At 44.6% G+C, this 20,932-nt stretch overlaps 1 protein-coding gene across 1 annotated transcript in view; it reads left to right on the top strand.

Annotated features, from left to right (window-relative positions):
* LOC141171566 (tumor necrosis factor receptor superfamily member 6B-like) overlaps positions 1 to 20,077 on the top strand; it is a 21,841-nt gene extending 1,764 nt beyond the window's left edge. Inside the window, exons 2-7 of the mRNA XM_073655246.1 lie at positions 3,919 to 4,044; positions 4,884 to 5,018; positions 6,783 to 6,852; positions 14,364 to 14,581; positions 16,810 to 16,920; positions 17,976 to 20,077. Of these exons, the coding sequence (XP_073511347.1) occupies positions 3,919 to 4,044; positions 4,884 to 5,018; positions 6,783 to 6,852; positions 14,364 to 14,581; positions 16,810 to 16,920; positions 17,976 to 18,055 (740 nt within the window). The 3' untranslated portion in view covers positions 18,056 to 20,077. The remainder of the gene's footprint in view (positions 1 to 3,918; positions 4,045 to 4,883; positions 5,019 to 6,782; positions 6,853 to 14,363; positions 14,582 to 16,809; positions 16,921 to 17,975) is intronic.
* The last annotated feature ends 855 nt before the right edge of the window (positions 20,078 to 20,932 follow it).

Raw genomic sequence — 20,932 nt, 5'->3', positions numbered from 1 at the left:
TCTCTCTCTCTTTCTTCTTTCTCTCTCTCTCTCTTTCTCTTTCTCTCTCTCTCTCTCTTCTCTTCTTTCTCTTTCTCTCTCTCTCTCTCTCTCTTTCTTCTTTCTCTCTCTCTTTTAATCCTATATCTGTCTATCTACATAAAAAGGAAAGTCTTCCATTAAATGCAGGTGAAAAATGGATTTTATTCCATGCCTCCATGTGCATACACTGCATTTTTTCTTATTTTAAATGTATTTATTTGGTGGTTACAGTAGTTCTAGGAACTGTGGAGGCACGTGCCCGCTTTTTCTCGGCATGGCGCTGCTTTGTTTTTCATTCTATATCTATTTTTCTAATATATAATATACAGTACAGACCAAAAGTTTGGACACACCTTCTCATTTAAAGATTTTTCTGTATTTTCATGACTATGAAAATTGTACATTCACACTGAAGGCATCAAAAACTATGAATTAACACATGTGGAATTATATACTTAACAAAAAAGTGTGAAACAACTGAAAATATGTCTTATATTCTAGGTTCTTCAAAGTAGCCACCTTTTGCTTTGATGACTGCTTTGCACACTCTTGGCATTCTCTTGATGAGCTTCAAGAAGTAGTCACCGGAAATGGTTTTCACTTCACAGGTGTCCCCTGTCAGGTTTAATAAGTGGGATTTCTTGCCTTATAAATGGGGTTGGGACCATCAGTTGTGTTGTGCAGAAGTCTGGCGGATACACAGCTGATAGTCCTACTGAATAGATTGTTATAATTTGTATTATGGCAAGAAAAAAGCAGCTAAGTAAAGAAAAACAAGTGGCCATCATTACTTTAAGAAATGAAGGTCAGTTAGTGCGAAAATTGGGAAAACTTTGAAAGTGTCCCCAAGTGCAGTTGCAAAAACCATCAAGCGCTACAAAGAAACTGGCTCACATGAGGACCGCCCCAGGAAAGGAAGACCAAGAGTCACCTCTGCTTCTGAGGATAAGTTTATCCGAGTTACCAGCCTCAGAAATCGCAGGTTAACAGCAGCTCAGATTAGAGACCAGGTCAATGTCACACAGAGTTCTAGCAGCAGACACATCTCTACAACAACTGTTAAGAGGAGACTTAGTGCAGCAGGCCTTCATGGTAACATAGCTGCTAGGAAACCACTGCTAAGGACAGGCAACAAGCAGAAGAGACTTGTTTGGGCTAAAGAACACAAGGAATGGACATTAGACCAGTGGAAATCTGTGCTTTGGTCTGATGAGTCCAAATTTGAGATCTTTGGTTCCAACCACCGTGTCTTTGTGCGACGCAGAAAAGGTGAACGGATGGACTCTACATGCCTGGTTCCCACCGTGAAGCATGGAGGAGGAGGTGTGATGGTGTGGGGGTGCTTTGCTGGTGACACTGTTGGGGATTTATTCAAAATTGAATGCATACTGAACCAGCATGGCTACCACAGCATCTTGCAGCGGCATGCTATTCCATCCGCTTTGCGTTTAGTTGGACCATCATTTATTTTTCAACTGGACAATGACACCAAACACACCTCCAGGCTGTGTAAGGACTATTTGACCAAGAAGGAGAGTGATGGGGTGCTACGCCAGATGACCTGGCCTCCACAGTCACCAGACCTGAACCCAATCGAGATGGTTTGGGGTGAGCTGGACCGCAGAGTGAAGGCAAAAGGGCCAACAAGTGCTAAGCATCTCTGGGAACTCCTTCAAGATTGTTGGAAGACCATTTCCGGTGACTACCTCTTGAAGCTCATCAAGAGAATGCCAAGAGTGTGCAAAGCAGTCATCAAAGCAAAAGGTGGCTACTGTGAAGAACCTAGAATATAAGACATATTTTCAGTTGTTTCACACTTTTTTGTTAAGTATATAATTCCACATGTGTTAATTCCTAGTTTTGATGCCTTCAGTGTGAATGTACAATTTTCAGAGTCATGAAAATACTGAAAAATCTTTAAATGAGAAGGTGTGTCCAAACTTTTGGTCTGTACTGTATATATAATTATAATATGATCTATGACTGTCTAGATATTAAAATATAGAGGTGGGCAGCACTGCAGATTGCTCAAGAATAGAATCCAGAGTAGAAGGACTGAAATGTTGCATTGGGAGTAAAGTCCACAGTTCTTTGCACCAGCTGCTGTGCCGGCTTCCTTTATATTTGGACGTCTTCTTTTTTGTGGAACCATCTGTAATATGAATGCTGATGTGTCGCTATCTCATCTCCATATTACATGACATGAGCCTTCCTCTTGTAAATGATCATTTAAGATACAATTTCTTTGTAACTTCCATAGAAGTTGGATGTGGAAATATCAAATCCTGTCCATGATCACATATCCGTTTCTGACTTCCTATTGTGATACATGTAATGTGCAGCCTGCTCCTTTAAATCTCCTGTGTGTGGGGGTGGTGGGGGGAGGTGAGGATGTTTTTTTCGTTTTTATCTTGTGATAAATATAGATCACATTTACTATATGGGGATCTGCAGACGTTGCACTTTTCATAGTGAAAAACAGACAAGGGGGAAATCCCGAAAAGAAAGGGACTAGTCTTGTACTCACACACCGCTATGGCTGCAGATCGAAACCGTCTGCTTACCTGAATGTGTTACCTCCCTCCAGTATATCCTTTCCATATTCCCTATTACTTCATAGTAGACGATTTCCCTGCTCAGAATCCCTCTTATTTCCCATTAAAGGAAGCCGCTAATTTAGGGGAATCTGTCATCAGGATTTTAATCCCCCACCCCCTAAACAACTATTTAGATGTGCCTGTAGCTCTTCAAAAAACAAATTCAGCAATAACTTTCCATGGCCGGTCTATTACTGAGAAATCTGCATTTGATTTGATATGCAAATGAGACTGAAGAGCTATTGTAGATCTGAAGCCTCTGTTACTCCAGCTCTTACCAACCAGCGCCGCCGCCTCCTCCTTGCACGTATACAGTATGCAATTTGCACATTTCCAGTCACATTCCGACTAGCCGAGCACATCTAGTGGGCATGTAACTGTGTATGTATGCAAATCACATACTTGTGGTCATTTTACTATCGCTGGTGAGTTTAATCAGAGGACTGGACCACTGCTTTAATTTCCCTTGTGGTGGCTCTGTAGGGACATTGGAGGTGCAATCAGTGGGACGCCTACTGATCAGTTAATTGTTAAGGACTCTTGAAACCAAAAATTCTAAGCAGAACAACCCCTTTCATTCCGCATTCACTTGGTAATCTCATGTAAAGGAAGACAGTGATGTATGGCGGGATAGGAGTGATCAGTTAGAACGGCAGCAATCTGTTGGCAAAAAGTGCAGACATTACTTTTCAGTCTGTTTTTAAATAACTGATCTCTGCTGGATGTGTTTTTTTTAAACATTGAAGTCTATGGAAAACGGATCCGTTAATCAGCCATCCGTTTTTCTTTCATTTGTAACTGATCCGTTTTTTGCTTACTGGATCCAGTAAGTAAAATGAATGAAAAATGGATGGCTAATTAACGGATCCGTTTTCCATAGACTTCAATGTTTAAAAAAAAAAAAAAAACAGATCCAGCAGAGATCAATTATTTAAAATGGACTGTCTGCACAACTTTTTCTGCCAACAGATTGCTGCTGGATCCGTTCAAATTAATTCATTTCAAATATCAAACTGCACTCATTAGCTAAAAGAGGACAACCCCTTTAAACAAAGCAAAGACACATTACTCACTGGCTAAATCTCTGCTGATTGTCACCGATGCGCCGGCGGTTTCCTGTCCAGGAGCCAATCACTAGCCTCAGTGATCACCTGCCATACTTGCAGGCCTCACCGCTGAGGCCTGCGATTGGCTGCAGCAGTCATGTGCTGGTACGACGTGTCATCCCTCCTGGACAGTGTTGCTGAGTGTTTCTGGCTTATGACTTACATTTCGTGCTGTTTCTTGCTTGTTTTTTTAGGTCAGGAGATATCAGAAATATGCACACGCTGGAATAAAGCATCGAAATGTATAAATTGTAGGGAAAACCGCTTCAATGAGAAGAATGCCAGAGAAGGCTGCAAGCTGTGCACGTTCTGTAACAAAGGTAAGAGAAGAAAAAAAGGGCCAGGGACATGACAGCCCCCTTCTATATATCATATTAGGGTTTATGGGTGATAGAATTGTCCTCCCCACTCATAATCCAGATATTAGAAAGGGCATCTCCTGCCTTGATGCAAGCAGTGGCGTAACTAGAGTCCGATGGGCCCCTGGTGCAAGACCCGGGCCCCATCCTGGTGTGTGTATATATATATATATATATATATATATATATATATATATATATATATATATATATTATATATAATCTCCTGGGCTCCATCCTGGTATATGTGTCCCTCGTTCTGCTGCTGTTCTTTAATGCATAGAAAAAAAATAAACCATTATACTCCCCTTCCCTCTGCTCCCCCGAAGCCCGGCGTCCTCTTCTGAAGCCGGCCGCTGGCTTCAGTGCAAGTGACGGGAGCGCATGACGTTCCTGCCATTAACCCCCAGTCAGGTGCACGCCGACGTCAGCTGCAGCCTCTGATTGGCCGCTGCATGTATTGCAGCGCTGCACCACACCACAATACACTTCCGCTGAATGTGATTCCAAAGACGCACATTCGGTTGCAGGTTGCGCTGGCATCGACAGGCCCCTCACCCACATGGGCCCGTTCCCGTTTGTGACCGCGATCTTTAAGCCCCTGGTGTGAAGTCAATTATTAAACTCTTTTCCATTCACTTCTATGGACATTTCCTGAGAAGATATTTGCAGCTTTAACCATATACATCAGCTATTGGGGGCTACACTTGAAAAAAGGGGAAACTGCAGGACATGCGAATGAGATAATATAGCAAGATCACGTCTTCTGATCATGATTTTATTGTCTTCTGATTTGACAGCCGAAGGGAGCATTGAGAAGAAGCCGTGCACGAAAAGCTCAGATGCTGTTTGTGAATGTCCTGAAGGAAGTACAGCAAAAAACAGGCGCAAAACGGCTTGTCTATGTGACAAGGGAAAAGAGATTGTGAATAACAGTATGTGGTCTGCATGGTCATTTATACTTATATTTAAAGGGAACTAATCAGGAGCAACTGTGCTGTGGTCCAGCGTCCAGTCTGATCCTACCTGACAGCTGGTCTTCAGCTTCTGTGCCCGACATCCATGGCCTGACATACTGTGCACCACGTATAGTGACAGCGTGCCACGACGCTAGTGTCGGAGGTGCCTATGATATCCACCCGTGGATGCCGGGCGCAGAAGTGAAAACCAGCTACATATATATATATTCTTGTCCCTTCTTAACATGTTGGCAGATTGTTGTAGGGTCCAGGCCCAAAAAAAAACCCCTGTGTATCGCAGCACTTTAGATAGCTAAGTTTACATGTGCTCTTGATAGTGAGAAGGACTTATTTCTCTTGAGAACAAATGATTTTGTATGTTGACGTGTAGCATGCCCAAGCCTTTTTGTCCCCCTTATCTGCAATTCAGACAGAATAGGGACACTCCCCACACACATTACATGGACATCCTCTCCTGCCGTAATTGGTAGCTTCAGACAGCCTTCATCTAACGTGTGTGGCTACCTTAAGGCTATGTGCCCACGTAGCAGATTTGATGCAGAGCGTTTTTGCCTCTCTCTGGCAGATAAAAACGCATGCAGATTTACATGCGTTTTCGCATGCGTTTTTTCAAGCAGTTTTCCAAGCAATTTTGAGCATCACTTGGAAAAGTGCTTGACACAATGGTCAGACAATATAAATCCATGCAACCGACATGGATTTATAATGTGTGAATAACTGATGCTTTAAATGCTGCATCTATAGTAAAAAAAAAAAAAAAGAGAATTAAAACATTAAAAAAAAAACCAAAAAAAAACCTGTATACTCACCTCTCCGGTCTGCTCCCGGCGGCGTCCACTCTCCTCGGCGTCCCACAGTGTACTGTCAGGACCTGCGGTGACGTCATTTAGTCACCTGATGGTCACGCGACCATCACCTGACCGCCGACGTCGCGTGACCATCAGGTGACTAAATAACGTCACCGCAGGTCCTGACAGTACATCGCAGGACGCCAAGGAGAGAGGACTTGGCCGGGAGCAGACCGGGGGCCGCCGGAGAGGTGAATATACAGGTTTTGTTTATTTTTAACTTTTTTATTTCTTTTTTCCACCGCGTGCTAGCCGGGATGAAGAGGAGTTGTAGTCTCCTCTTCATCCCGGGTACCACACGCACCGCGATTACGCTGCAAATTCGTGGCCATTGAATTTAATTGAAACGCAGCAAATTCACATATACCTGCGGGTTTGCTGCGTTTCAATGTTCCTCAATGGCCATGAATTTGCAGCGTAATCGCGGTAGAAATGGTCATGCTGCGTTTTGCAACGCAATGCGAATTCGTTGCTCAAATTAGCGCATCATGTGCACAGCACATCCGAATTCACATTGCTTTGCATGGCAGACTGTTTTACAGCGTTTTCGCAGCCGTAAAAACGCCGCAAAAACGCTACGTGGGCACTTAACCTAAGGCCTAAGTAAGGAGGTCTTAAAAACTGTTCCGAAACAGCCGAGTTAGTTTTAACTGTGCTACTGGGTCCCAATATGCACCTACTATAGTTGAGACCATGATTAGGAATAGCTGTTGGACAAGCAACCTAGTCACCAGATTTAGAAGTCGCTCAGGCTGTTTTTTTTCTATAGACGGGAGTACATGTAGACCAGGTCAGACCATCTTTATAACTGTCAGCTTTTGATCATACTGCTGTGAATCACAAGGACACTATCAATCTTTTTTTTTTTCAGAATGCCAGCCCTGCAAGCCTGGATATTTTTCAGCTAAAGAAAACAGCTTCTCCTGTCAACCGTGGACAAAGTAAGTAATTAAAAAATAAATACAACCCTCCTTAATTAAAAAGTTCCTTTATTTTCTTGACCCAACTACTGGGATCTGATTGGTAGTAACTTTACTGCAGAAATAAAGTCTTCATGCCATAATTGCTTGTTAGAAAAGGGCTGCTGCCCCCATGGCCACAACAGCTCCAGATTTATCAGCCCCTTTGGATCAGTGGCCCCCTGTCTACCGCTGACTTGGGTTGACGAATGTAGAGTATGTTGACCAATGTTATTATAGGCCCCTGATGCCCACCGGCCCTCTGGGCATTTTTACCCGGTGCAAAACTTCATTAAAAAAATATCAGAATGTGTTTTAATCTATCATAGCCCATGAATTCGGTTTCTGTGGAGCCTCCCTGCTCTGCTATCCACATTGCCTGTCTCTTATATTTAACCCCTTCAGGACCCAGCCTATTTTGACCCTAAAGACCTTGGCATTTTTGTCAATTCTGACCAGTGTCCCTTTATGAATTAAAAACTCTGGAACACTTCAACGGATCCTAGCGATTCTGAGATTGTTTTTTCGTGACATATTGGGCTTCATGTTAGTATTAAATTTAGGTCGATAATATTTGCGTTTATTTGTGAAAAAATCAAAAATATGGGAAAAATTTTGAAAATTTTGCAATTTTCAAATTTTGAATTTTTATTCTGCTAAACTAGAGAGTGATGTGACACAAAATAGTTAATAAATAACATTTCCCACATGTCTACTTTACATCAGCACAATTTTGAAAAAAAAAAAAAATTTTTGTAGGAAGTTAGAAGGGTTCAAAGTTCATCAGCAAATTTTCTTTTTTCCAGCAAAATTTGCAAAGCCATTTTTTTTAGTGACCACATCACATTTGAAGTCCCTTTGAGGGGTGTACATGACAGAAAACACCCAAAAGTGACACCATTCCAAAAACTGCACCCCTCAAGCTACTCAAAACTACATTCATGAAGATTATTAACCCTTCAGGTGCATCACAGGAACTAAAGCAAAATGGAAGAAAAAAATGAACATTTTAATTTTTCTAACAAAATTTTTTTTCTAGCCTAAATTTTTTAATTTTCACATGGGTAACAGGGTAAAATGCATCCTAAAATTTGTTGGCCATTTTCTCCTGAGTAAACCAATACCTCATATGTGGTCATAAACCACTGTTTGGGCACACGACAGGGCTCAGAAGGGAAGGAGCGCCATTTCACTTTTTGATTGGAAAATTAGCTCCAAAAGTCAAATTGCGCTCCTTCCCTTCTGAGCCCTGCCATGCGCCCAAACAGTGGTTTATGACCACATATGAGGTATCGGTGTACTCAGGAGAAATTGCCCAACAAATTTTAGGATGCATTTTATCCTGTTACCTATGTGAAAATTAAAAAAAATAGGCTAAAAGAATTTTTTTGTAAAAAAAAAAAAAAAAGTATTTTTAATTTTTACGGATTAATTTGTGAAGCACCTGGGGGTTCCAAGTGCTCACTATGCATCTAGATAGGTGCCTTGGGGGGTCTAGTTTCCAAAATGGGGTCACTTGTGGGGGAGCTCCAATGTTTTGGCACACAGGGCCTCTCCAAACGCAACATGGTGTCCGCTAACAATTTCGGCTCAAATTGTTAGCGGACACCATGTTGCGTTTAAAGAGCTCCTGTGTGCCTAAACATTGGAGCTCCCCCATAAGTGACCCCATTTTGGAAACTAGACCCCCCAAGGCACCTATCTAGATGCATAGTGAGCACTTGGAACCCCCAGGTGCTTCACAAATTGATTCGTAAAAATGAAAAAGTGGAAAAAAAAATACTTTTTCATTTTTACGGATTAATTTGTGAAGCACCTGGGGGTTCCAAGTGCTCACTATGCATCTAGATAGGTGCCTTGGGGGGTCTAGTTTCCAAAATGGGGTCACTTGTGGGGGAGCTCCAATGTTTTGGCACACAGGGCCTCTCCAAACGCAACATGGTGTCCGCTAACAATTTCGGCTCAAATTGTTAGCGGACACCATGTTGCGTTTAAAGAGCTCCTGTGTGCCTAAACATTGGAGCTCCCCCATAAGTGACCCCATTTTGGAAACTAGACCCCCCAAGGCACCTATCTAGATGCATAGTGAGCACTTGGAACCCCCAGGTGCTTCACAAATTGATTCGTAAAAATGAAAAAGTGGAAAAAAAAATACTTTTTCATTTTTACGGATTAATTTGTGAAGCACCTGGGGGTTCCAAGTGCTCACTATGCATCTAGATAGGTGCCTTGGGGGGTCTAGTTTCCAAAATGGGGTCACTTGTGGGGGAGCTCCAATGTTTTGGCACACAGGGCCTCTCCAAACGCAACATGGTATCCGCTAACAATTTCGGCTCAAATTGTTAGCGGACACCATGTTGCGTTTAAAGAGCTCCTGTGTGCCTAAACATTGGAGCTCCCCCATAAGTGACCCCATTTTGGAAACTAGACCCCCCAAGGCACCTATCTAGATGCATAGTGAGCAGTTGGAACCCCCAGGTGCTTCACAAATTGATTCGTAAAAATGAAAAAGTGGAAAAAAAATACTTTTTCATTTTTACGAATCAATTTGTGAAGCACTTGGGGGTTCCAAGTGCTCACTATGCATCTAGATAGGTGCCTTGGGGGTTCTAGTTTCCAAAATGGGGTGACTTGTGGGGGAGCTCCAATGTTTCGGCACACAGGGGCTGTCCAAACACGACATGGTGTCCGCTAACAAATTGGAACCATGTTGCGTTTGGAGAGCACCTGTGTGTGTAAACATTGGAGCTCCCCCATAAGTGACCCCATTTTGGAAACTAGACCCCCCAAGGCACCTATCTAGATGCATAGTGAGCAGTTGGAACCCCCAGGTGCTTCACAAATTGATTCGTAAAAATGAAAAAGTGGAAAAAAAATACTTTTTCATTTTTACGAATCAATTTGTGAAGCACTTGGGGGTTCCAAGTGCTCACTATGCATCTAGATAGGTGCCTTGGGGGTTCTAGTTTCCAAAATGGGGTGACTTGTGGGGGAGCTCCAATGTTTCGGCACACAGGGGCTGTCCAAACACGACATGGTGTCCGCTAACAAATTGGAACCATGTTGCGTTTGGAGAGCACCTGTGTGTGTAAACATTGGAGCTCCCCCATAAGTGACCCCATTTTGGAAACTAGATCCCCCAAGGCACCTATCTAGATGCATAGTGACCAGTTGGAACCCCCAGGTGCTTCACAAATTGATTTGTAAAAATGAAAAAGTGGAAAAAAAATACTTTTTCATTTTTACGAATCAATTTGTGAAGCACTTGGGGGTTCCAAGTGCTCACTATGCATCTAGATAGGTGCCTTGGGGGTTCTAGTTTCCAAAATGGGGTGACTTGTGGGGGAGCTCCAATGTTTCGGCACACAGGGGCTGTCCAAACACGACATGGTGTCCGCTAACAAATTGGAACCATGTTGCGTTTGGAGAGCCCCTGTGTGTAAACATTGAAGCTCCCCCACAAGTGACCCTATTTTGGAAACTAGACCCCCCAGGGAACTTATCTAGATGTAGTGTATGTGAGTTTGGTGTGTGGTGTGGTGTATACACCACACACACACAAACAACCTCACATACACTACAACACACACACCAACCTGACATAGGTTGGTGTGTGTTGTAGTGTACGTGAGGTTGTTGTGTGTGTGCGTGATGTTTTGTATGTCATGCTAGTGTGGGTGAGTTCTGTAGGGAAGGTCAGGATGTGTTTAGTCCGGGGACATGTGATGAATTTTGAAACATTCATTCAAACACAGTCCCGGTTTATCAGGACACGTTTCACATTGGAAACGGGTGACCTTTCTTATCCCCCTTTTATGGCAGACCCGGCACCTTTTTCTTACCGTGACCTCACCAGGAAAATGTTGCCCTGGTACCACACGGGAGACTCGAGTTCCAGGGGTGCTGGGGCCCGCTTCTTCTTCGCTTCTAAAAATCAGGGCCTTTATCACTGCCTCCTGGAAGTTGAGGAAGGTGTTGGTGGTCTGGCCTGCACATCGTGACAGCACGTATGCATTATACAGTGCCATTTGAACGATGTGCACGGCCAGTTTTTTATACCAGACTTTCGCCTTCCTCATCGCACTGTAGGGCTGGAGGACTTGATCAGAAAGATCAACTCCCCCCATGTGCTTGTTGTACCCCAGGGCACAGTCCGGTTTGCGGACCGGTGCTGGGGTACCTCTAACGTTGGTGGCCGTGGTGCCGGGACCATGGATTGTGGTCAAGAAAAAGACGTCCCTTTTGTCTTTGTACTTCACCACAACCATGTTGCCGCTACATTGAGCTCGGCTCTCACCCTTTGGGAAAACCTGCTCAATTAGCGTCAAAGGGAGACCCCTCTTGGTTCTGCGCACAGTACCGCAAGCGGCGGTAGCTCTGGCAGAGAGGGACTGAAATAGGGGAATGCTTGTATAAAAGTTATCAACGTATAGATGGTAACCTTTATCAAGCAGTGGGCGGATCAAATCCCACACTATTTTCCCACTTACCTTCAGAGCAGGTGGACATTCTGGGGGCTGAATCCTCGAATCCTTTCCTTCGTAAACTCTAAAGCTGTGAGTGTACCCTGAGGCACTCTCGCACAGCTTGTAGAGCTTTATTCCGTACCTGGCCCTCTTACTGGGCAGGTATTGTCGGAATTGAAGCCTCCCTTTGAAGTGGATGAGGGATTCATCCACAGAAATTTCCCTTTGGGGAACGTACACTTCAGCAAACTTGTTGCTGAAGTGTTCTATGACCGGACGAATTTTGAACAGTCTGTCAAAATTCGGGTCATCGCGGGGAAGGCTGTCCGTGTTATCCCTGAAATGCAAAAATTTGTGAATGACCTCAAATCTTTTGCGGGTCATCACCATTCCGAACACTGGAGTTTGATATAAAATATCGGTACTCCAGTATTGACGGATTTCTGGTTTCTTCACAATCCCCATGTGAAGTACCAGTCCCCAATATTTTAACATTTCTACTGAGTCAACGGGACTCCAAGTAGAAAACATTGAATTTGGGTTTGCAGACAAAAATTGTTGGGCGTAAATGTTAGTCTGCTCCACCATGAGACTGACAATGGCCTCAGAGAAATAGACTTTGAAAAAGTCTATTTCCCTGAGGTTTGCTGTCTCGAACTGGATTCCTGATTGGGGAAGGAAATCAGGAATCCGCAGAGCGTAATTTTCAGGGACGGGGGTCCACACCGGGGCACTGGTGCTAGGTTGGGCTTGACTAGCACCAGGTTGAGGGTTACTTACAGATGGCTGTGGGTCTTCTTCCACGGCCTCCGGACGATGCCTTGACCTCTGACGTCGTCTTGGTGCCGGCTCGGTGTCACTGGAGGAGGAAGAATGAGAGGAATAGAGGAACGTGGGGTCCTCTCCCTCACTATCAGCTTCGGAGGCAATAAATGAATATGCCTCCTCAGCTGAGTACGCCCTAGGGCGGGACGGGCGGGACATTTTGTGTGCTGTGGGGAAAAAAAAAATCTAAACTTTATTATTAGTATGAGTGTACGTGTGTATGTGTGAGTGCTTGGTGTAAATCACGTGTGGAGGCGTACGGGGCGCAGGAGGGGGCGCGCTCAGGCGTACGGGGCGCAGGAGGGGGCGTGCTCAGGCGTACGGGGCGCAGGAGGGGGCGCGCTCAGGCGTACGGGGCGCAGGAGGGGGCGTGCTCAGGCGTACGGGGCGCAGGAGGGGGCGCGCTCAGGCGCACGGGGCGCAGGAGGGGGCGTGCTCAGGCGTACGGGGCGCAGGAGGGGGCGCGCTCAGGCGCACGGGGCGCAGGAGGGGGCGCGCTCAGGCACACGGGGCGCAGGAGGGGGCGCGCTCAGGCGCACGGGGCGCAGGAGGGGGCGCGCTCAGGCGCACGGGGCGCAGGGGGGGGCTGAGGAGATAGAAGAGCCAACAGCAGCAGGGGGGGTATCACTGGGGCAGAAGGGGCAGAAAGGGGGGCAGGAGCCGGCAGCAGCAAGGGGGGTAGGGGCCGGCAGGCAGTAGCTGGCAGCAGCAGGGGGGGTGATCACTCGGACGGGGGAGGGGGCGGGTGATCACTGGGGGGGTGAGATCACTAGGACTGGGGGATGGTGGGTGAGATCACTAGGACTGGGGGATGATGGTGTGATCCCTGGGACTGGGGGATGGTGGTGTGATCACAGGCACAGGAGATTTACACTGAGTCTGCTGCTGCCTGTGATCACAGTCCACCGGCTGTCAGAAGGAGAGCAGCAGCCGGTGGATGAAGACGTGGGAGAGGGAGGGAGCGGAGGTCGGGGTACAGGTGAGAAATTGGGACTGGGGTGGAAGGGGGGTGGAAGGGGGGTGGAGGGGGGGGTGGGGGGGGGAGTGGGGGCTGGAAATCTGATAAGGGGGGGGATACTACCGGCAGCGGATCAGCAGCGGAGGCAGCAGCGGGTGCAGGGGGTCGGCGGCAGATCAGCAGCGGTGGCAGCGGCGGGTGCAGAGGATCGGTGGCGGCGATGGAGGTGGCAGACGATCGGCGGCGGGGCAGATGATCTGTGGCAGCAGCGGATCGGCGTGACCAAACTCCTCTGGCTCCACGGAAGGGATGGATCTGGAAAGTTTGGTCAGCCATAGTAAATACACCGCTCGACATCTGATTGGAGCTAGTGTCCATGTGACGCTAGCCCCCAATCAGATCTGGGGGGGTGACACAGAGGTGACACTCCCCCCAGCCAATGGCTGATGCTATAAGCATCAGGCCATGCCCAGAAAGTAAATATTTCACCAATTTCCATTGGTGAAATATTTCATTCATTCCGATTGGCAGTTTCACTAAAAGTGAAAGTGAAACTGCCAATCGGAGGGGTTTTAGGCACGGGGGGGTTAATCCACCCCCTGTGGGGTCAACTACAGGTTGTCTAGTTGCAGTAGCAACTGTGACACCTGAGCGACCCCGCTCGCGGGCGCTGCAGGGGCTCTTTCCCTCCATGTCACACACGCTGTGACATGGGTCGGGAACGAACTGTTTTCCATGTCACAAACGGTGTGACACGGGTCGGGAAGGGGTTAAAGGGAATCTGTCAGCAGGTTTTTGCTACCTTATCTGAGAGAAGCATAATGTTGGCAAAGAAAAGCTAAATCCAATGATATATCACTTAGATGACTGGGTGCAGCCGTTCTGATGCAATCGGAGCTTTTAGATTTAGAATGAAGCAAAGCTGAGAAAGCTAGCCCCGCCCCCACCACTGCTAACTCCGCCCCCACCAGGCTCTCTGTGTCCAAGGTCCATATACAGTGAGGTGCTCATCACAGGAGGGGGTGTTACTGGTGCTGCTGTGTCCAGCAATGATAAACTGCTGGTGTTAAAACAATCATTGTAAGCAAACAAAACCTCAGAGCTTTATAAGAGAGGCATCCATGAAACCTGGGTTTTAACCCCTACAGCATGCTGTCTTCAGATTGCATAGCAAAAACCTGCTGACCGATTCCCTTTAAGCTATATTTTTGATTTTTACATTGCCCTTTTTTTTACCTTTGCAGCTGCAGCGCTACAGATCAAACAGTCTTAGAGAAAGGATCAGCCGTGATGGACGTGAAATGTACCAAATCCAGCAATGTGATTGTTACAATTCCCACCACTACTACAACGCCAACTTCTTCCCGTGACAGAAGAAGAGTATCCAGTCTTCCGAATGTTACTACTACTAACCATATCTTTGTCCGTAACACCACCACAGCTAGTAGATCATTGGATTGGGGTAAGCAGAGGGGCTTTGCTAAGGGAAGGGGGGCAACGGGAACATTTGCTCAAGGTATTTAAGGCATTACATTGTACGTTTTTCCTGGGTGAAAGATAGACTAGCTATAATTCTGGGGGTAAACGTTATTTAAAGGGATATTTTCATGTTTGGACGTTTTCCCTTTTCTTATCTCCTGTGGTCCCATTAAGAATCAATGGAGCGACAGTACTCATGATCAACCACTGCTCTTCACTCTTGAATTGTGAAGAGGCCTGGTTCCTGGGATCTGTGGGGGTCACAGCGGTCAGACCCCCCCCTCCTGCTCTCAGGAGGTTTAGTCCCTAGCGAGGAAATAATATCCAAACTTGAGAATACCCCTTTAATATATTTTATTGAATTCTAAAATGAAGTGTATTGTGCCAAGTACTGCTCATTTAAGTAGGTGGATGCCTATTCCTGCACAGGGGCCCACCAGAGGATTCTCCTGTTCTCCAGTGGGCCAGTCCGAGGCAGCCCCTATACCATGGAGAGGAGATAATATCCAAACTTGAGAATACTCCTTTAATAATATCTTTTATTGAATTCTAAAACTTCAGCTGATCTCAGCCCGTTTCGTCTGCTTTCATTCTCAATTTCCATACAGGGTATTCCAAGAAAATCATGTTAGAATAGAGAACATAAACCTTTAGACTTTCCTGGTCAGGCTGCAGATTTTTATTTTTTATTTTTATTTTTTTTTCCCACAGCGGAAAATCCTCTTCTGTCTTTTTTTTAGTTTTTCCATTTGACATAATATAAGAAAGATTATTATTTTCCCATAGCAAAAATCCATATGATTATTTAATAGTAATCATAGGAGATAATCACACACGGATGACGTCTCTCATTGATGCATCATAAATGTTCATAGGGGAAAAACCCTGAAGAGGAAGGAGGAGGGGGAGAAATCGGAACAAAGCGTTCAGACTGTGGCGAGGATCAGTGTCAGATGGGACTGTGTTTCCTGTTCAGCAGCTTCCCCTTCTCTCTGGTCTCTACTTTTACATACATGATGTATTAAGACTTGAGATACATGGGAATCCTGGTGTTTTTTGGTGGAAACTTCATCACAAAAATGCTGCGGCTTGATGGCTCTGAATCATCTTGTTGGGTGAAACAATACTCTAAACCTCTCTTAGAAAAGTGGAGCAGACCTGTCTGACTGTCCCTTTAATTCTCCTATTAAAATAACACTTGTGTCCAACCAGAGTCTAGATATTAAGGCTTAACGGGGTATTCCCATCTGCAAGATCCAATCCTAATATGTAATAGGCATAATAATATTAGCAAATACCTGAAATTAGAAATGTAGTATAGTTCTTCTGATTCGCTATGCCGCTTACCCCATGTGCAGGGCATTGCAGTAGCTCCTGTATCCATGGTTGCTACCTCTAACAGCTAACTGTCATTACATGAGTGGTCATAACCATGGATACCTAAGCTGCTGCTATGCCCTGCTCATGGGGTAAGCAACATGGCAAATCAGAAGAACTATACTACATTTCTAATTGGAAGTATTTGCTATTAATAATAATAATACTAATTATTACTACGCCTATTACATATTGGGATAGGATCTTGCAGATGGGAATACCCTGTTAAGCCTTAATAGCTAGACTTTGGTGGGACATAAGTGTTATTTTAATTGGAGAATTAAAGGGGCGGTCAGGTGGGTCTTCGCCACTTTTCTTAGAGAGGTTGTTATTACATCTATTATATATTGGGATAGGATCTTTTAGATGGGAATACACCTTTTAAGTATATAAGCATAGATGGGTTCGCCTATTGTTTTATGGTCGTCATTTGCAAGCGAAGTTTGGGGAGGCTTCCAGATGTTTGCCAGCTATTCATTAATTGCCACTTTTTTTTTAGAAGTTGCAAATGTCCCCAGTCCAGTTCCCTGAGGAGTGATTCTATGTATGTCCCAATTTTTTTTTTTTTCTTTGCAACTTTTACCATGGGTATTTTGTGCTAAAAAGTTGTAAAACAAGTTAAAGACAAAAAATAGTATTTTTGCACAAAATTTATCAATCACATGCACCATGTTAAAAAATTAGTCCTAAAAACAAACAAATACCACAAGACAAAAAAAATTAAGCGTGACTTAAAAAAAAAACCCTCTGATAATTTATTAATCGAGCCTTTAGTGTTTTCGGGGCTTTCTTCATTAAATAAGGTGTAACATAGTGTCCTGTTTGTTGTTTTAGGGACTCTGTCATTAATCCTGATCGGGGCCATCCTGCTTATAGTATCTGCTGGAATAATCCTAACACTGATCATGCAGATCTATCGTAAGAAGATGAACAGAGGTTACATCAGTAAGTATTGTATAACCCTACAATTCCCTGCTGTTAGGGGCCTCAACAGGAGAAAACTAGGCAATATTGGCACCTGCCTAGGGCTCTCTGCAATCTGGGGTAAAGTACAATAAGCTGAGTTGAGGGGCTATGTCTGTCTCTTCTGATGTCTATGTTACCAGAGGTGCTGTCACCAGGTCAGAAGTGTCCAGAGTGTACTATTTTATCCCTGCTGCTCCCCTTAGTATTCAGATTTTTTTTTTTTTAATCGGCCACATGGTTTGAAATATAAGCCTCTTTATTTAATGCAAATTTTATACGAGGGGCGTAGCTTGTGGTATCCTCTGGGGCGTGGCTCGCGGTATCCTCTGGGGGTGTGTCATTAGCCTGCTCTGTATTATGCTGCAAGCACCGCTCCCCCTTGGTAAAGGCCAGTAAAATTAGCACTAAATATAAAAAAAAAAAAAAAAAAAAAAGCCCATATCTCTGGAACCGTATGACGGATTTTAAAAAATATAAAAGAAAATCCTATTACTCGGGGAGTAGTGGGAATAAAATCAGATAAAAAAACAAACAAAACTGTCCTCCTTAGACCTATTACTACAGTAGAAAGGTACGTTACTGAGTCACAAGAAGTGATTTATCCTTTTATCCAAAAATTAAACTGATATTAAACCAGATTTATCACCAGATTTTACAATACAAACCGAATACATTATTGTATACATATTAGACCTGATGAGACTGGAGTACTTTCTTTGAAAACCAAAATCAGAATGGCTATATAATCCTGATTGTATGATGAGCATTATATGAGTCCAGTAGTTAGCCAGAAAAAAAGTTTCAAAAAGAATAATTCAGGCATTCTCACATGATTTTTCAAAGTAAGTACACCAGCCCCATCAGGGATAAGATATCCGTTCAATAATGTATACAGGTCGTATTATGATAATTGATGTCTTTAACATCCTATAGTGGTATGACCGATCACTAGATTATATCATCGTTTAACCCCTAGGACTTCCGCCCAGGATTAACCATTTTTATTAATTCTTCCATTCTGCGTCTCTTCCCAGGAGGTGAGCGGTTCAGAGTTCCCGTACAAGAGGAGAGCACGAGTTCAGACTCCAGCCATCCCAAGGACTGTCCAGCATGACGGAGGTCTCGCAATGGAGCGCAGTTCACCGACTGCTTATTACTCACTGGTATCCAGTGGCTTATTCTATGTGACCGCTATACGGGAGAGATCCAGAGACATTCAACCTGAAAATCTCTCCAATACAGTGAATCGTCAAGGATTCAACCTTTCAATGACCAGACCGGTTTAACTTGAAGCTGATTTTTATTTTTTTATTTTGACAGATGCGTTTTTATTTTTGTAAAAAGCTTGAAAAAGATACCATTTTCATAATTTAATTTCTTTAGTGATGCATAGTGAACTTGAAAATTAAAATTTAGCTTCATTTTGATCTATATGATGTTTATTGAGTTTCTACTCATAGTTAGGTCATGTTCACACTGTCAGTATTTGTAAGCTAAAACCAGGAGTGGATGAAAAATACAGAAGTGGTGACGTGTTTCTATTATACTTTTCCTCTGATTGTTCCTCTCCTGGTTTTGGCTTACAAATACTGATGTAAAATACTGAACATGTGAACGTGGCCTAAGGTATCTCTGTCTGACTGGTTGGGATCAACTTTCCTCTTTACTCTCCAACTCACACCTCAACATCTGTGAACTTGACCAAATCCTGTTCCACCTCATCCCCAACCTCCCCACAATCTTCACCCCAACCATAACCCACCTTCTCAACTTGTCACTAGCAACTGGTGTCTTCTCCTCATGTTTCAAACATACCTCAATCACGCCCTCCCTTGACCCATCCTCTGTGTTCAGTTATCGCCCCATATCACTTCTCCCCTACACTTCAAAACTACTGGAACACGTCCATTCTGAGCTGTCCTCCACCTCTCCTCCTGCTCCCTCTTCAACCACTTACAATCTGGCTTCCCACCGCATCACTGAACTGAAACTGCCCTGACTAAAGTCACCAACGAACTACTAACCGCCAAATCCAATCCATCTGTCGGTGTCCCCCAAGACTCAGTTCTAGGACCCCTGCTCTTCTCCATCTACACCTTCTGCCTGGGACAGCTCATGGAATCTCACGGCTTTCAGTATCACCTCTATGCTGATGACACACAGATCTACCTCTCTGGACCTGATATCACCTCCTTACTAACCAGAATTCCACAATGTCTGTCCGCTATCTCATCCTTCTTCTCTGCCAGATTTCTAAAACTTAATTCATCATCTTTCCACCCTCTCCTTCATCCCCCCCATCTGACCGCTATCAAAGTCAATGGCTGCTCACTCTCCCCAGTCCCACAAGCTCGCTGCCTCGGGGTAACCTTGGACTGTGATCTCTCCATCAAACAACATATCCAAGCCCTTTCCACTTCCTGCCGACTCCAACTCAAAAATATCTCCCGGATCTGCACATTTCTCAACCACAAATCTGCAAAAACACTGCACGCCCTCATCATCTCCCGCCTTTACTACTGCAACCTATTGCTGTGTGGCCTCCTCTCTAACACTCTCGCGTCCCTCCAATCTATCCTAAACTCTGCTGCCCGACTAATCCACCTGTCCCCCCGCTATTCCCCGGCCTCTCCCCTCTGTCAATCCCTCTACTGGCTCCCCATTGCCCACACACTCCAGTTCAAAACCCTAACCATGGCATACAAAGCCATCCACATCACGTCTCCTCCATACATCTGTGATCTAGTCTCCCGGTACTTACCTGCATGCAACCTCCGATCCTCACAAGATCTCCTGCTCTGCTCCCCTCTTATCTCCTCTTCCCACAATCGGATACAAGATTTTTCCTGTGCATCCCCCCTACTCTGGAACTCTCTACCCCAACACATCAGACTCTCGCCCACCGTGGAAACCTTCAAAAGGAATCTGAAGATCCACCTCTTCCGACAAGCCTACAACCTGCAGTAACCACCGCTCCACCATAGCGCTGCACGACCAGCTCTACCCTCACCTACTGTATCCTCGCCCATCCCCTGTAGACTGTGAGCCCTCACAGGCAGGGTCCTCTCCTATCCTGTACCAGTCGCTGACTCGTTTTGTTCAAGATTATTGTAAGTGTTTTGCTATGTATAACCCCTTTTTCACATATAAAGCGCCATGGAATAAGTGTACTATAATAATAATTTAAGGCTATGGTCAGACGGCCGTAGATTCTCTCATCTGAATGAATAGGGTTGTCAAGGTAAAAAAAATATTATAGAAAATCAATTGGTTTCTTTTAATGATTACCTAATCAGTGTGAATCAATATAGCGATGATGGAATAATCTATGTGTATGTACAGTGGTGGCCAAAAGTATTGGCACCCCTGCAATTCTGTCAGATAATACTCAGTTTCTTCCTGAAAATGATTTCAATCACAAATTCTTTGGTATTATTATCTTCATTTAATTTGCTTGCAAGGAAAAATCAAACCATTGATCATTTCACACAAAACTCCAAAAAAGGGCCGAACAAAAGTATTGGCACCCTCAGCCTAATACTTGGTTGCACAACCTTTAGCCTAAATAACTGCGAACAACCGCTTCCGGTAACCATCAATGAGTTTCTTACAATGCTCTGCTGGAATTGTAGACCATTCTTCTATGGCAAACTGCTCCAGGTCCCTGATATTTGAAGGGTGCCTTCTCCAAACTGCCATTTTGAGATCTCTCCACAGGTGTTCTATGGGATTCAGGTCTGGACTCATTGCTGGCCACCTTAGAAGTCTCCAGTGCTTTCTCTCAAAACATTTTATAGTGCTTTTGGAAGTGTGCTTTGGGTCATTGTCCTGCTGGAAGACCCATGACCTCTGAGGGAGACCCAGCTTTCTCACACTGGGCCCTACATTATGCTGCAAAATTTGTTGGTAGTCTTCAGACTTCATAATGCCATGCACAAGGTCAAGCAGTCCAGTGCCAGAGGCAGCAAAGCAACCCCAAAACATCAGGGAA

This window comes from Phyllobates terribilis, unplaced genomic scaffold (genome assembly GCF_046119375.1).
Source record: "Phyllobates terribilis strain yellow unplaced genomic scaffold, ASM4611937v1 Scaffold_12__6_contigs__length_324123572, whole genome shotgun sequence".
Taxonomy (NCBI): Eukaryota; Metazoa; Chordata; class Amphibia; order Anura; family Dendrobatidae; genus Phyllobates; species Phyllobates terribilis.
The sequence above is the reverse complement of the archived record's forward strand: the minus strand, read 5'-3'. Positions and strand labels throughout refer to the sequence as shown.